General features: G+C 43.2%; 1 protein-coding gene across 1 annotated transcript in view; it reads right to left on the minus strand.

Annotated features, from left to right (window-relative positions):
* Positions 1-1,343: 1,343 nt before the first annotated feature.
* The window catches only part of LOC145414939 (putative sodium-coupled neutral amino acid transporter 11), a 30,327-nt gene continuing 14,179 nt past the window's right edge, over positions 1,344-17,491 (minus strand). Inside the window, exons 2-9 of the mRNA XM_080284351.1 lie at positions 12,978-13,119; positions 11,316-11,525; positions 7,946-8,096; positions 5,931-6,032; positions 4,743-4,887; positions 3,997-4,084; positions 3,454-3,704; positions 1,344-1,592 (exon numbers count right to left, since the gene is read on the minus strand). Of these exons, the coding sequence (XP_080140477.1) occupies positions 1,344-1,592; positions 3,454-3,704; positions 3,997-4,084; positions 4,743-4,887; positions 5,931-6,032; positions 7,946-8,096; positions 11,316-11,525; positions 12,978-13,119 (1,338 nt within the window). The remainder of the gene's footprint in view (positions 1,593-3,453; positions 3,705-3,996; positions 4,085-4,742; positions 4,888-5,930; positions 6,033-7,945; positions 8,097-11,315; positions 11,526-12,977; positions 13,120-17,491) is intronic.

Below are 17,491 nucleotides of genomic sequence, written 5' to 3' on the forward strand. Positions count from 1 at the left end.
CGGGCCTTATACGGCCCGGAGGCCGGTTGTTCCTCACCCCTGCCCTAGAAGATCAGTAAGGGTGAACGGACAAATGGTGATTTGTTGTCACCTCTTCGTCCTGCAATACTTCCCTTCGGATACTGTCGTCATCAATACCAAAACCATCATCATTACATCTCTGTTCAAGACGAACGAAGTGAAGGAGGATCTTGTCCGCTATAGCCTGCACTTCTTGACGTTTTCGCTTCTTCGGCACCCAGTTTCGAAATTGATCATCTTTATAACCTCTTTGAAACCATCCCTTAGCCTGTCCTATACATCCTTTACATACTACAGATATCATCATTATCAACATCACCAGCTTAACCTTATAATGTATCCTAATAAGCTTGAATATTGTGACATCCTTATGTAATTACTTTCTCGTCCTGATCTCCTTCCCCAGTGCCGGTCCAGTATAGTATTTCTTTTTAAATATTAGGGAAAAAATCTTCATCGTCCTAACCCCTATTTCCCACTAATATAATGTGGAGTGAGTTAATACTTCCCACTAATACATGGGGTGGAAAAAGTTACTGATATAAATATTCAGTTGACACACTGTACTGTTAATGTTCGCGTATAAAAGCAACTAGGCATGACTATCCAACTGGTGAAAGCCGACTACCTACAGGTGCAAGAACTACAAACTAAGCAGGGCCGAGATTCCCACTGAAGATAAGTTCTCTGTTGTATTAAGATTTTTTTTTTTTTTTCTGCAGGAAAGATAAGAAAATGCAGATATTCACTGTACTCCCAGCAAAAACAAATCTTAGTGACGTAACTGATTTTTGTTTTTTAATCAGCCCGGAGCCTCGCGTCAGCAGCAGCGGCGGCGAAGGCTCATGGCAAAGCAGTTTTTGTCTTCATGTCTGACATAATACGATCACCATAACGCAAAAACGATGTATCGAGTCCAGCTGCTCTTTACATTTTGAAACATGGGACGAAGCAACGTCCTTCATATTTGTGGTGTAGTACCGCCAACAGAAAAAAAAAAAAAATGCAACAAGATTCGTGGTGTCCTTTGTAATTTGAAACAACGAAAAAAACTATATTTACGGCATGTATTAATGAAAAATAAAGTATCGAGACTCCCACGGATTCGTAAGCTCGGACGTGGCGTACTGTATCGAACCGACCAGTTTTTGAAAGTTACACAATTTAAGGATCTCTTACCCGATGAAACTTTGGGCAACTGGCTGGGAGCGGATACAAAGGATTAAACTGGGACTTAATGGATCTAGCCGCACAGTCCTTGCAAATTACACCGTTTATGACGCACCCTTGGACAACAATAATTCGGAAGCTGGTACGAAAGCTCAGACGGGGACCTCTTCGGTGGGCAGTGTCATGTTGTAACAGTAAGGCATCCTCTCTCCGTGCGAGCACTGCGACAATTCTGTGAAGTTCATGAATAGCATTATGGCTCCCGCTAGAAAGGAGATGATGCCGAACAAGCCGACGACCCACGCTGACCACTTGTTTCTCGCCAGAGGAGAGCCCTCCTCCAAGCGGATGTAACAGAGGGCAGGCAAGATGTAAGCCAGCGGGATGGCGCACATAATGCCCTGAGGGGGAAAAGAAGAAGGTGAGTGGTATAAACTTAAAATCCGATGACATCTTTGTATATTTTTATTTATTTATTTATTTATTTATTCATGTACTTTTGCTGCTTCCATATGATTTTGTTGACTGTGGAGAAACCATTATAGTGACAGAATTAAACAATCTCTATTAACCCTTCTGGCCTGATATCTCATGTTAAGCAGAATGAAATCGTCTGAAGAGGGAATGCTATTTACACATATTTATGTAAGTCTTTCCACCAGACGATTCCATTAATCCCTTCAAGCCGATGACACTGTACATATTCTTATATCCAGATAGGCTGGTTTTATCCGGCATAGGGCACATCAGTAGAGGAGGGATTAATGAAAACTATATGAAACCTCTCCTGTTTGAGAATTTCCTCCTGAGCTGGAAAATCGCTTACCCGTGTTCGGTTACGTTTATCTTGACGTCGAACCCAGTGAAGGCTTGTCTCAGTAACAGAACCATGAGGCGTTTATTCAGCAACGACTCCGATCCCACGACACACCACCACCCTCCCTTACATACTCTTGCGCCATGTCATTCAACTTTTCTCACCAATCTTAGGTTAGGTCATGTCCGTCCGTCCGTTAGTCCGTACGCTCGTTCGTCCGTTCCATGTTGTATCTCAGAAACCATTTGTTGAAATTTTTTCATGTTTTGCATGATTGTAGGGCCATATAGGAGGTTGATGCCCGTCTTTTCGAAATTTTGAAAAATCCGAGATGGCCGACTTATGATCAGTTTTCTATTTTTGAAACTTTAAATCCTTTACGGTATATCTCCTTTATTTTAACAGAGGTTTACAGGTTGTAACGAAGTGGAATACAGTCTGTCTGAGAAAGGCATGTTCCATCTTCCTCTCGGTCTTCCTCTCCTCCTCCTACCCACCCATTGTCATGTGCTTGTGGTCTGTTAGTCTTTATCTTTCTCTCCATTTACTCCATATGGCCACACAGCCTCATTGTTTCATTTCACTTTCCCACAACTTTAACCTGTACGGTATACCACATTCCTCACGAATCCTTTCATTTGTTCATTTGACCTTCCATGTCATTATGCAGGCACTTTAGAAGTAATTTGTTTGAACAGCTCTCTCTATGCCCCACAAACATCGTCCACGTTTCACTACTGTACGTTGGTGTTGAAATTAGTCATGCCTTTTTTTTTTTTTTTTCCACGCTTACATTATTTTTCGTAAGGTCTTATAATACCATACCCTTGCCACCTTCCTTCCTTCCATGCTGTATGTTTTATCCTTCCTCTTTCATACTGCCATCTTTGTTCGTATTGCTGCTTAAATACTTGAACAACTGCACAGTTCCATTCCTTTCTCATTCAGTCTCAACCTGCAGTTCGCCTCTGTGTCTTTCAAACGGTGTGATTGTTATTCTTCATGCAGTCATTTTGATTTTTTTCTTTTTCTTTTCCACACGCACTACCTAAATATTTCTACCAAACTCTCATTTGTACTCTATATCCGCAAATGCCCTCCCCAGCTACGTGTCCGCGCCTTCACCCCTCTTATTGCTCATTCCACTTACACAAACAGACATGGTGACGCATCTCACCTTCAGTCTGACAGTTAGGCTGAATATTTTACTTTATATACCATCTGCAGGCGTAGATGTTTTTGAGCTGTCATTATTATATACCCTAATAACAACGCCTATCCGCTCATCAGTCTGTCTGATCTTTGTCTATCCATCCATTCATTTATATATCTATCTGTCCAAACTGTCTAGCCCATCTGTCTCTCTGTCTGTCTGTCTGTGTCCATATGTCTCTGTCTGTCTATATCTATCTATTTACCTATCTATCTATCCTTCTCAAACTCACATTCAGCTCCAGCACGATCCCCAAGCAGTCGGTGGAGAGGGAGAGGAGCATGCACAGGAACGCGATGAGGACGGAGAGAACGGCGTGCCTGAAGAACGGCTGGGGCTGGTACGCGCGGAAGAACGAGGTCTCAAGAACGTCCCTGGCCACGAAGCACTCTATGGGATACGTCAGGAGGATGGTGAGGGCGTAGATGCCCCGACAGGCGTTCATGAGGTCGTCGCTCCAGCAGTAGTTCTCGAAGACGTCGCCTGAGGAGGAGGAAGGAGGAGGGTGTGTAGACGAGTGTGATGAAGAGACTGATAAATACAGGTAGAGATATAAATTAAAATGTGGACATAGACAGGATCTCTCTCTCTCTCTCTCTCTCTTCCCCAATACGTTTATTGACCCACAGACTTCATTCCTAACTTATCGTTCCATATTCCTAACTCATCGCTCTTTTACGTTATTTAGTGATCTTGCGTGCACTCAGCAAAGGCAAAATACTTATCCAGGGCCACGCGTTTTCATAATTATAACTGGTTTTCCCTATTTACCGACCTTGCGTGAACCCGGTGAAGGTGAGGAAGCCAGCGAGGGCGTAAATCAGGCTGAGGACCCCGGCTGCCCCGATGGAGATGTGAGTTACCTGGGGGGGGGGAGGGAGAGACAGGGACGGGTCAGCATTGTTATCAGTATCGTTATTATTATTATCATTATTATTATTATTATTATTATTATTATTATCGTTTTTATCAGCATTATTGGCATCGTTATTATCATTATTTTTCTCGTTATGGGCATTGTCATCATCATCATTATCATTAGTAGTTTCATTATTCTCCGTCATCATCATCATCTTCATCATCATCATCATCATCATCATCATTTCTCCCAGTCATCATCATCATCATCGTCGTCGCCTCCTCCACCACCACCACCACAAGAGAAGAACAAACAGTCGCTCCGGGTGTCATTGTCTAGTCGCCTTAAACTGGCATGAATAAATGGAAAAAAAAAGTCATCGAATTGAAAAGGATAAAGATGGCGTGGGTATTCCTTGAAAAAATAAAGACGGCGTGGGTATACCTCGAAAAGAATAAAGATGGCGTGGGTATACCTTGAAAAGAATAAAGATGGCGTGGGTATACCTTGAAAAGAATAAAGATGGCGTGGGTATACCTTGAAAAGAATAAAGATGGCGTGGGTATACCTTGAAAAGAATAAAGATGGCGTGGGTATACCTTGAAAAGAATAAAGATGGCGTGGGTATACCTTGAAAAATAATAAATGTGGCGTGGGTATACCTTGTTCCATCGCTCCTGGGTGTTGTCAGCGAGGGATTCATACACGAGGAAGCTGGAGTGGTGGCACATGAAGGCGAAACTCATGATCCCGATGGCCGTGGAGATGCTGTTGCCCGCGAAGGTGATGGAGTCCTCGGTTTGGAGTCTGGGGGAGAGAGTGATGTGGGTAATCTGTCTGCGGTCTGGAGGAGGCGGAGACAGGGGTGTGGCTGAGAAGAGAGGGATTTGGGTAATCTGTCTGGAGGAGGCGGAGACAGGAGTGTGGTTGAGATGGAGGGGATGTTTGGCTGGGTCAAGTTAGGGTTTGTCTAAGTTAGGTTGGAATTGGTTGGATTGTGTTTGGTTAGATTTGGTTGGGTCAAGTTAGGTTTGTTAATGTTGGGGATAAGTTAGGTTCGGTTTGGTTTGGTTAGGTTAGGCTGGGTTAGGTTAGATTAGGCTGGATTAAGTTTGGTTGGATTAGGTAATGATGGGTCAGGTTCGTTAGGTTAAGTTAGGAGAGTACGGTTAAGATGAAGGGTAGCTACCTTTAAGAGTGGTGTGGTTAAAATTAGGTTAAGGATGGTGGTTTGGTAAGGTTAGATCTCGTGGTTAGGAAGGGAGCGTAAGTTAGAAAGGTCAGGTTACGGTGAATCTGGTGGTTAGGAAGTTACGTTAAGAGGGAAGGAACAGCAAGGTACGGACAGAAAGAGGGATTGGGAGTTGTTGGGGGCTAAGGAGCGGGGAGAATAAAGTTAAACGAGTCAGGCAGGTGATGTGATTTGTTTTGGCATTAATAGAGGGAAAATAATAAAATGATCGAACGCAGAAACGTGTCTGGTGTGGAGGGCATGATTAAAAAGAATGAAAAGATGAAAATGAAGAAGATATATATGATGATGATTAAGAAGATGAAATACAAAAGAAGAAGAATGGGATATGTGACAGAACAGGTGAGGCAGGCGATAGACAAAGTTTATCAAAAAGCAGGAAAGAAAAATATGTGTAGCAGGCAGAACAGGTGGGAAAACAAGTGTAGGAGGCAGAACAAGTGGGGAAAACAAATGTAGGAGGCAGAATAGGTGGAAAAACAAGTGTAGGAGGCAGAACAGGTGGGAAAGCTTGCGTAGGCAGGTGGCAGGACAGGTGGCAGAGGTACAGACGACAGAACAGATGGTACAGAAGGGATAATACCGGTTCAGTACTTACACCTGGCCGCTGAGTGTACCAAGCCGCACCAACATGGCCACGGCAATGAAGGAGATCATCACCACAGACGTTAGCGACACTTTGGACAGGTGAGTGATGTTCCTGTGGTGGTGAAGGAAAGCTGGGATTGTCGTGCAGGGGAATGTTTAATGGAAGTACATGTTTACGTTCTATGCATCATGGCATTAGTGGGGAAAGGATTAGTTTTATTCCGTGGCAGTACTGGAGAAAGGATTATTTTTATTATTATTATTATTATTATTATTAATTTTGACATGGCCACTGGAGAAAGTATAAATCTTATAACGTGACATCACTGAAGAAAATTTAATCTTAAACTGTGACATCATTGGAGGAAGAATTATACGTTAGCATGACATCACTGTGGAAGGAATTATGGTACTTTTATATCTATAGTACTTTTTAATAGTGCTTGAAAATTTAATTCAGGCTTACGCAATATATTAAAAGGGAGATTAAATTTTTTTTTTTTTCCTAAGAACATTCTAAAGTACTGTCCTTGTTCGGGAGGTGTATGTATACGAAAATAATTTAATAATGATAATAATAATCGTATGGAATTGGCTGTTTCGAGTCGGACACCCTTCACAAACACATCTGTTATACTTATTTGGCCCTGATTTTCATCCATTAGTAGCGTATGTCATGCAGGTCAGTGGCAGAAAAAGATAATGCTGTGACTCAACATCCTTTCCACAGCAGTTCTTCATGACTAGCACCTTATTTTTTTTGTTAATATCTTGTTCCACCTCAGCATTCAAGATGGGGCGGTGACAGTTTTAGGCCACGTTAGAGTATCATTCGTAAAATTAATAACTAAGGAATGTGGTTACGTACACAGCAAAGGTAAAATAATGTTCTGTTTTGAAATACTTGGTCGGGTATAAGGGGGAGGCGGTAGCTGAATCGGTAGAGAGGCGGCTTGCAGTCCTGATGGACCCAGGTTCGAATCCTGGCTGGGGCAGGGAACAGTTTAAGGATTTGAATTGCATAAAAAGGCAGACTTTCCTGATCTACCATATGACCCGCCGACATGTAAAAATACCCCCGCTAATACCAATACACCAGTCCTGTATGAGACAGCCCTAGCATGTATTCAATAAGGACGATGGGTGTCAGCGCCGAAGTGGTGACATGTGGAGGTGTAGGAGGACTACTGGGCCTTGGGATAGGCTACTGCCCCCGAGATATAGGCTCTGAAGCCTTTGCCCAGAGTTGGACACATACACACACACACACACAAAGTGGAGCTTCTTTGTATCGTGAAATATTGATGCTGCAACAGAAGCTTAGTGTTTCCATCACTTATCAGTGGCAGGAGGTTGCAAGCTGGTCTTCCACACACTGATCCCGGTTCCCACAACATAACGCTCACAGAATCTTCACAAGGTACGTTCTTGTAGTTTTCATTGTAGAGTTGGGGACGAATGTTCATCTAATGTTTCATCTGTGCTGCTTTTCATTTTCCTCTGCTAGCTGATATTCCTATGCTAAGAGAAGCTTTGATTGTTTCTCTGCTGGCAGATACAATCGTTCGCTTAATTTTTCATCTCTTCTGCTCTTTATTTTCCTCTGCTGGCTGATATTCCTATGATGAGAGAGGCTTAACACTTTTCTCTGCTGATATATACGAGTTCGTTTAATATTTCGTCTCCTGCTTTTCGCTTTCCTCTTCTAGCTGATATTCCTCTGCTGAGAGAGGCTGGACGTGTTTTTCTTCCCTTTGATTATATATTCTCTCTGGATACGATGCGTCAGGGTGAAAAATGATGTACATTCCTCTCAGTGGAGTAGTAGGTGGACTTTTTCCCCTGAGTGAGGAGTACGTTGATTGTTAATGTGAAGTATTAGGTTCACCATTGGAATAGGCTGTGTTTAATGTAAATATGTAGCTGTAACGCAGACACACACAGGCTGAGATAACACACACACACACACACACACACACACACACACACACACACACTATCTCTCTCTCTCTCTCTCTCTCTCACCTGTATAGCGAGAGGGGCACGGTGATAAGGAGCGTGACCGAAGCAATGATAAACTCCCTCCTGGCCAGCACAGTCCCTTCTTGTATGGCCGGCAGTCTGAGGAGTACCTTGGTCATAGTGTCACCCACGATGATGTTGTAGCTGATTAGGGCTGCAAGGGAGCCAGGAGAGGGAGTTATGCTTTACCGGTAGGATCGTAATCTTATCGTAATCGTCATTTTCGTCATCGCTGTCGTCATAAATATCATCATCATCATCCCGACTGCTGTTCTCACTACTACTACTACTACTACTGCTGCTGCTGCTGCTGCTGCTGCTGCTACTATTACTACTACTACTACTACTACTACTACTACTACTACTACTACTATGACTTCAGGTACATTCTTGATACCATCACCTTCCTTGTCTGTCATCTAGAGTAGCAGCACCAATGTGAGACCTTTTTGATAAGTTTACAATCATTTTTCCTGCCGGTGCGATATGATATGCATTTCCTGGCTGGTACACAGTTTCGTGAAAGGAAATCTCATTAGGGGAAAAACAAAAGGTGTGATGCTGATAGTTTGTGACATATGCTGACGCAAGGGCAGGACACGCTGTTTTCGTCCAACGTGCATCTGTTTCATCACTGTAAACTAATGTAGCTAGTTGTTGCAAGATCCACCTGTTGTTTTGGTGTGGTTCTTTTAACTAGGTTTTTAGTGAGGGGTATAATGATCCTGATTTTTATTTTTATTTATTTTTTATTTTTTTGCTAAACTGTTACGGCGCTTTATATCCTTGACATGTAATACCCTATTTTTGCTGAGGAATATATTTGATAACAGTGGTTAAGCTCAAGTTTTCTTCTGATAAGTACTGTACCTTGCAGACCTTACCAGCACCCAATTCGAATACGTTTTAGCCAGATGAGAACAATAAAAATTTTACTGCAAAGTGATGGGCTTGAGAATATATATTTATACGCAGCCACGAAGCGTAGAAACCATCCCGTACCCCAGGAATACTAAATTCAAGGAAAAATGCCCTGATATGATTAATTGAGAAACCTGTGTCGTAATGTGTTTGTGAATGTTTCGATACATATCCGTAAAACCTAAAGGTCCTCCCATACGCCAGTAATACCAGTTGTGAATGTACAGTATATTGAACGAACCAGGTCATTAAAGAGAACATTGTGCTCTCAGGGTGGATTTCCTAGCAGTTACGAGAGCGTATTGGGGTGTGTAAAGATTGTGAGTGTTCATTAGGCAGTCGTCAGCATTGTGTAGAAATTGTGAATATGTATTTACTCGTACATAGCCGTGAGACCTAGAAGACCTCTCATAACCCATCGATGTCCAGTGCTAAAGTATAGAGGACGAAACAGCTCTGTATTAGAGGGAGCAACATATTGGTTCTCAGGGTCGATGTAATGCCGGGGGTTTTGTTGTGATGTGTAAAGACTGGTAATATAGCCTATATCTAGAAAACAACTCATACTCAGCAGAACCCAGTGCGAGTATATTTTGAACTATTTAGGCCAGTAAACAGATAAACAGTTTCAAGCTCTCAGGGTGGACTTTGTATTTTGTGAATTTATTTATTACTTTGTTTATGTTTTTCGTAAGCCACGGAGAACAGTCATGCCTCAGCAGTAACCAGAGCGAAAACATATTGACTGAATCAGAACAAGAGAGAACATCTGACTCACAGGGTGGACCTTTGGGTGTTATTATATTGCTTTACTTATTTACTTATTTTTGTAGCCATTAAGCTAAGAAGACCTCTCACACTACTTCAACATCCACTGCGGAAATACATTGAGCGAACCAGACAAATAACGGAGAATAATTGTGCTCTCAGGATCAACTTTCCGTGCAGGTGTCAGTGTGTGTGAGGTTGGACGTGTTGTGCGGACGTGAAAGTTTGATCCCTGGGTGCATGTCAGCCTACCGGTCCGGGCTGGGTGAGCGACAGCCTGATGCCGACACGGGTCACGCCGCGCTGGTACACGTTTGTTTATTCACGTACAGTTGCGGTCAGTATTTCTTCCGCACTGCCTCCGAACTGCATCAGAAGCCAATGAGAGCTGGCTAAGTTATTCATTCTCCTTTTAATGTTTCAAATGGTGTGTGATGATACGTTGATGAGACGAGATATTATTCACTTTGTTGAAGCACTGTAATATAGTTGCTGCCTTTCTTTTCGCCGCAGTGTTGCACCTCTATCTCTTTGCTATTGCTGATTCAACGGCCATTGCTCCTCAGAACTGTCTACTTGCATCCCTCCACCACAATGGCAGACGCGTAACACCCATCAGGTAGTAAACTCACACCTCAGGTCTATCCAGCTCTCTAATGCAAGTTAACCGATATTCTCAATCTCTCATGCATGCAGTGTTCAACTCGGGAGCTGTCTTCTTTAATCTGTATTTCGCTCTGCCTATGACCTCCAATCTTTCAAATACAGTGTCCAAACATCTCGAAATGAGTGGATCTTGAATTTGGCTTTCTTTTGTTCGCTTTTTATTGGGAAGATCAAATTTGCAGGTGATTGGCCTTGTTCTTTCTTTTCCACCCCATGACCCTATCATATGACCCCACCCCATGACCCCAACACATGACCCCAACACATGACCCCACCACATGACCCCACCCCATGACCTCACCACATGACCCCACCACATGACCCCACCATATGACTCCACCACATGACTGCCACATGACTCCACCATATGACTACCACATGACTCCACCATATGACTCTACCACATGACTCCACCATATGACTCTACCACATGACTTCACCATATGACTCTACCACATGACTTCACCATATGACCCCACCACATGACTCCACCATATGACCCCATCACATGACCCCACCATATGACCCCACAACATTACCCCACCACATGACTCCACCATATGACCCCACCACATGACTACCATATGACCCCACAAACATGACTACCATATGACCTCCACCACATGACTCCGCCACATGACCCCACAACATGACTGTACACCACGAAAAAACATAGAAAGAACCATGTTGCGTATTACAGTATTTTGACGTGCCGATCCGTTTAACAGCTTATCTCATGCAGAAAATTCACTTAACTAGTATTCCTGTGGGAGAAAATGTATTATTATTATTATTATTATTATTATTATTATTGTAGCATCATATTGTGGTACTGGAGTAAAAAATGTTATTCTCATATTTAGCATTTACTGTAGGATGTAAATATGAGCGTCCTAACAAGATAGACTGACAGATAGATAGATAGTTAGGTACACATATAAATATAAAGAAAAAGGACCATTGGATAGATAGGTGAATAAATAAACAGGAGGTGAATATATAAAGGACCGTAACTCACATATAAAGGGATAAAGGAACTGAAGACAGGAAGTAAGTATGAACCCAGGTTTCCCGAAGGCGGCCCTAACGAGGTCCTGGTAGGTGTCCACTTTAGCTGTCCTGGCCACGGCGATCATGAGGCAGAGGGCGGCGTCCGTCACCACCGTCACCAGCACCAGCAGCACCAACCCCACGCCCAACCCCGCCTGCTTCAAAGCGTACGGCATCCCTGAGAAGAAAAGGACGAAATTGTGGGGGTTTAAAAGAGGTTGATTTAGGTGTTTGAAGGCTAGGAGAGGTTGATTAGATGTTTGAAGGGGTTAGATGGCGTTAGATAGGTGACAGAAGGTGTATTTATTAACCTCAAGACACCAGCACCATCAGCAACCAGTTCCAAGCCCAACCCAGCTTGTTTTCATTGCGTGCGGTATGCCAAGAACAAAAAAGGCGACGATTTGGGGGGTTTAAAGGGGGTTGATTCGGTTTTTGAAGGGGTCAGTGAAGTGTTACATATACTCTTTTCACTTTAACTTGGCCTACAATTGCCATCTCCCAGTCTTGAGTGCTGAGTTGTAGCGACAGATTAACAGTAGATATGATGCTGGTAACGAAAAAGTGTTATGGAGAGGATGTAAAGCTGTAGCATTGTATTTTCCCCCCACTAAGGTAAATAAGTTGCTAAAGGACGAAATTCTGAGCCAGGTTAAAGTGAAAGGAGTATAGTTGGGAGTTTCAAGGCCTATTTGGTAGCCCCGCCACATGTCCGTCACAGCCGCCACCCACCCCAGCAGGAGCAGTCAACCCCAAGCCCAACCCAGCTGCTTCATCGCAGAGGGCATACCGGGAAGCAGACGATTTTAGGGGGTTAGAGGGATTTAGCAGTGATTGGCAAGGGGCTGGGAGACTTAATTATGTGTGTTTTAATCTACCGGCATTCTCGTACAAGACTGATTGATTGATTACACTGAAAAGATCGTGACAGCTTAAGAACACAGGTCATTGCCGTCGTATAAGATGTGTGTGTGTGTGTGTGTGTGTGTGTGTGTGTGTGTGTGTGTGTGTGTGTGTGCAGTTTTGTTCACCTGAGGCATGGTACAAATTCTCCCTATATACTAATTTTTCATACAGGATGCTTGATTGACTGGGAACTATGTCACGTGCATCCTGGTCTGATTCAGTATATTGACTCGCAGCAGCAGTCAGCACAGTATCTTTTCCTCCTACAGAATGCGTGATCGACTGCCAGCATAGCCCACTGGAAAGTCGTCTAATCGTGAGTAGTGATTCATTTTACAAGTAGTACAAAATTGGATAGTTGCAACGCATGCCCCCACTCGCCCACATGACCCCACCAAACTACCTGACCCATCCTCATCACATGATCCCACCACACCACATGACCCCTCCACACTACATGACCCGTCCACACTACATGATCCCTCCACATCACGTGACCCCACACACCACATGATCCCAGCACACCACATGACCCCAGCACACCACATGATCTTTCCATGTCACGTGTCCCCACCACCTCACATGACCCCACCACACCACATGGCTCCTTCGCAACTACATGACTCCACCACACGATTCTACTACCTGACTTCACCTCACTACCCCAGCACACCGACCACAGTGTATCTTTTTTTTTAGTATATACACTGTGACGCCGACATACCTATGACCCCACTGCCGACGATGGAGTTGATGTAGTTAAATGAGGTAAAGGAAATGGAGCTCTTCTCCTTCTTGGGGTCTTCGTCCCCCTCATACCCGGCCAGACCTGGGGGGATCTTGGGGGGTGTATCCGGGGTGGCCAGCTGTCGGGGGAGGGGGGAGGAGGGGAGAGAAGAAAGATTAGGTTAGCTGTTCAACGTAGATCATGATTAATACAAGGTTTCAGTAACAGTAATATTGGTCTCCTTGTTATTGCCGTCATAGTTGTTTTTGTAATGTAGCGTCTGTTCTGTCACCGTATGTCATTATCATTATCATTATCGTCTTCGTCATTGTCCCCATCGTCATCATTGTCATCATCATCGTCTTAGTCTTCGTCATTGCCTTCGTCGTTATCATCATCATCATCATCATCATTCCAGTCCACTTCCCGCTAAAGATAAATAAGCAAGGCAGGATCCAGAAACAAGAAAGGGAAAGTACAAAAGCCTGAGAAATTACCATCCACGTACCGAACCTACTGAAACGGGCCATTAGTCTTCAAAATTCAGTCGTACTAATTAATATACTCGTTTACCTCAAAATCATTAAGACTGACTGATAATTGTAGTCGTTTATGTTATACTCACTTCACAGTTTAATTATGCACTGTTTAATTTTGACATTGAAAACTGCTAAGCTATTTTCCGTCATACTAAATACCGCATACTCTTAATGGAAATACAGTTGAGAGCGTAATGTAATCTGTTTTGTACTTACTGCACAACATTATTTTGCAATGGTAATGTTCATCTATCTAACTATCTGTCTAACTGTTTATCTGTTTCTATTTATCTGTCTAACTTAAAGCTAAATGGTTTTCAGGTGTACGAGATACTGTAATCCTCTTAGGTTCATGGTTTTCCTAAGCAGAATGAAACAGTCCAGAGTTATCTAGAAAGAAGGTATACGGTATATCGAGTATTATCACTACGTTATACCCGCGACACAGTGTTTACCTACTTCGTTTGCGACTAACATGTTATTCGAATGTGTATATATGTTGAGTTAATGAACGGTGAACTGCCTTAAGTTTGGTCCTCCCTTAAGACAAATATAATCAAGGAGGTAATGTGATGAAATATGCTGAGGTCCTGTGTACTTCTCGCCCTGCGTTACTTTGTGCCCCCACCCACTGTGCAATACGAGGCACTGTAAGGAAATTAATTAGGAGTTAGTGAGGCGAGAGCAAAGACTGAGGTAGGGAGGGAACGAGGGAAGGAGGGAGAGGGAAATAACGACCAAGGAGGGACCGGAAGGGGAAGGTAGATTGGGAGGTAGCGAGGGAAGGATGGATGGACTAAAGAAGAAAGTAGAGGGGGAGGGAAAAGGAAGGGAGGGAGCTGTACACTGTCACGAGTCGGCTCGTGACATCATTTGGTGGGAAACCGCGAACTCTAGTGGAATCCCAGTATTTATCGTTCAGTTTAATCGCTACGTATTTACCCGGTCGGGAGTGTTTTCAGAACAATTTTTCGCTGTCATATGTGATCGTCTTTGTGCGAGACATTAGCGCTTCCGCTGAGCGATTTGTTGTTGGCGTGTTTCGCTCATTCTAGCCGTTAGTAATGCGGTTGGATGCTCGCCTCTTTCCCACGATTTGAAGTCAGTCGAGGTTTGAGCGCCGTGAAAGCAGGTAGGTCTCAGCGTATTTCTGTTGTCCAGTTCCTGAATTTCCACCTAGACGGTGAATCGGCGAGAGACTTAGCGAGTGCAGTGTCTTTCCAGTAACGACGCCCAGTCATCCGCTTTGTCCACTTTTCTGATCGGTATTTTCTTTTCGTATTTTCCTAGGCTTAAGAGTTAGCTTTTGAGTGAGCGAGTGCGATCTCCTTATTTTCAATTCATTTTGAAATGTAACGTAAATTTATTTATTTGTAATCAATAAATTTAACTTCTTTTTCTCGAGCTTAATGTAATGTAAACTCGTGTTTTATTTTCCATATTAAGCTTATTTCACTTATAGCTCCTAGTTTGCATAAACGCTTTGCTATTCATAACAGCTATATTTAGGCCAGTCCTTTCGTATTAAGCTTAAAATCCGTTGTGCCATCTAGGAGTTAATGCACCAGCAAGAATTTGTTATCATTAATAGCATCAGTTATTGATTGTCAGGGGTGAAGTCACTTTCTCCAGAGGCTAACAGTACTAACAAACAGCAATTGTGAGGAATTAGTCCCTGCTGCGTACTGTTGAGAAAGTTTATAAATTCTCGTCCTGAGAGAATCGGCGAAGCAAGCCAGAATAAAGTAATCATTGCTTGATTTTTAGCAAGACAATTCATTGTCCCTGCTCACAGTATTATTGAATAGATATTCTTTAATATTGCATACTCTTAAAAACCCCGTGACACACCACATCCACTCCCCCACCCTCGCGTTCAGTAAGCTTTATTATTATTATTATATTATTTTGTGTGTGTGTGTGTGTGTGTGTGTGTGTGTGTGTTTCGGGTTATTCAGCTCATACATAGAGGCTCGCTTTGCTTTTTGGTGTGTGTGTGTGTGTGTGTGTGTGTGTGTGTGTGTGTGTGTGTTGGCCAGTTTATGTGAGTGCGTGTTGTATTTGTTTCTCCGTCCCGGTTGTGGGCATTTTCACGATATACATTTAGCGTAACAACTGTCTCCTCAGCTTTGTGTGTAAATTAACAAAAATACCCGAAACGTAATGGACTTCTAACTTGACCAACACTTTAACAATTTATTTCATGTGATTTCTGCCGCATATTTATTTGTTTATTTTATTTTGGCATCTCGTAATGATATTTTTCAGCATAGGATAGATTTTAGGAACTGTAGGAATTTAAAAAAGCCTCAATAAAAACCCCATCAGTATGAGGGGCCCTTCGAGTATAAATAATCTGGTTCTGCAAGGACATAAAATTAGCGTCACTTCAGGACATTAACAACATTGACGTCATTTCCTTATTATTTTCACTTGCTCCTGGATTTTTTTTTTTTCTAAGCATATGAGAGGGATTTTTGAGATGGTGGAGCTACGTATAGACTTCGTTCTGGTCTCTCCTGGGTTAGGTGAAAATTGTGTTGAGTTTGTAAGAAGTGAAATGCGTCATCGGATTCAAGGTATAAACGCGTATACTTGTTCGACTTAATATTATCAGTCGTGTTTTCACCAGATTTTACGTCGATAATTAGTTCTTTGATGTACTTCATGCATGTAGTAGTAGTAGTAGTAGTAGTGTAGCAGTAGCAGTAGCAGCAGCAGTAGTAGTAGTTAAGGTAGTAGAGCAGTAGTAGTGATGTAGTAGTAGTAGTAGCAGCAGCAGCAGCAATCCCAGGCTCATCTGAAACATGAACCTGATGGACTGGAGAATTAAACTGCCCTCTAATGTTCCACCATCCTTCTTACTGGGTGTAGTGAAGTAGTTGGGGGACGTTTGTATAAGCAGGCAGTTGACCCGTCTGGTTATATCGGTGCCACGACATGAAGGCGCATCTCTCGAGCATCAAGGGAATTAATCTATATGTGTGGTCGCTTTTTTTTTTTTTCTTTTTTAATGCGGAGTTCAGCAGCGTAATAGATGACCATATTTGTCGTACTGAAGGCGTAGATATATTGCTTAACGTGTGCACGAGGGTTATTTAGGCAGACATTTTATTTGTGCTAAGTCGGTTTATCCATTTCTTTTCATTCCTTTTTTCATGGTTGCCTGACCGTGAAAAGCGAAGGGCAAAAGAGAGGATTGGATAAAGGCATGGAAGGAAAGGGTGGAAGAAAAGGGGAATGTGAAGGGGAAAAAAGAGAGAGAGAGAGAGAGAGAATAAGATGAAGGCTGAGGGAGAAAAGGGTGGAGGGAAAGGGAAAAGTGAAGGAAAATATATAGGATAGGATGGAGGCTGAGGGAGACGATAGAAAATGAAGGAAAAAAAGAGAGAATAGGATGAAGGCTGAGGGAGACAGCAAGATTAGAAGAAAAAGAGGAGACAGGAAAAAAAGACAGCAAAGGGAACCGAAGAAGAAAATGGTAAAAAAAAAAAAAAAAAAAAATCTGGTAGGGGAGACTAATGTGAACAGACCCCGGGCAGGAGAGAGGGATTGGAGAACGACTGGAGGGAGAGGAGGGTGGTAGTAGAGGGGAGGGAGCAGGAGAGGGGGAGGAGTGGGAGGACATGGGAGCGGCTAGAGGGGATGAGGAGGGCAGGAGAGGAGGGGAGCAGGAGAGGGGAGGGGGAGGAGGGAAGACTGGGGAGGAGGAGTTACTGATGGAATATGGAAGGGTATATAAGGTTTGAGAGGCTGTCAAAGTGTTTATGAGAAGTGAGGAGTACGGCAGGAAGGGGTGAGGCAGGGTAGGGGTGATGCAAGGTAGGAGGGTAGGAGTAAAGTTGAAGAAGAGTGAAGCAAGGTAGGAGTGAGGAAAGGCAGGGAAGGGGTGAGGCAGAGGAGTGGCAAGGAAGGGTGCAAGAGAGAGTTAATTCCTCCAGCAAACTCTGCCTGGCAGTCCCCGAGAGTGTT

The sequence above is a fragment of the Coenobita brevimanus genome, chromosome 101 (genome assembly GCF_032717465.1).
Source record: "Coenobita brevimanus isolate Jiangsu-jjx chromosome 101, ASM3271746v2, whole genome shotgun sequence".
Classification (NCBI taxonomy): domain Eukaryota; kingdom Metazoa; phylum Arthropoda; class Malacostraca; order Decapoda; family Coenobitidae; genus Coenobita; species Coenobita brevimanus.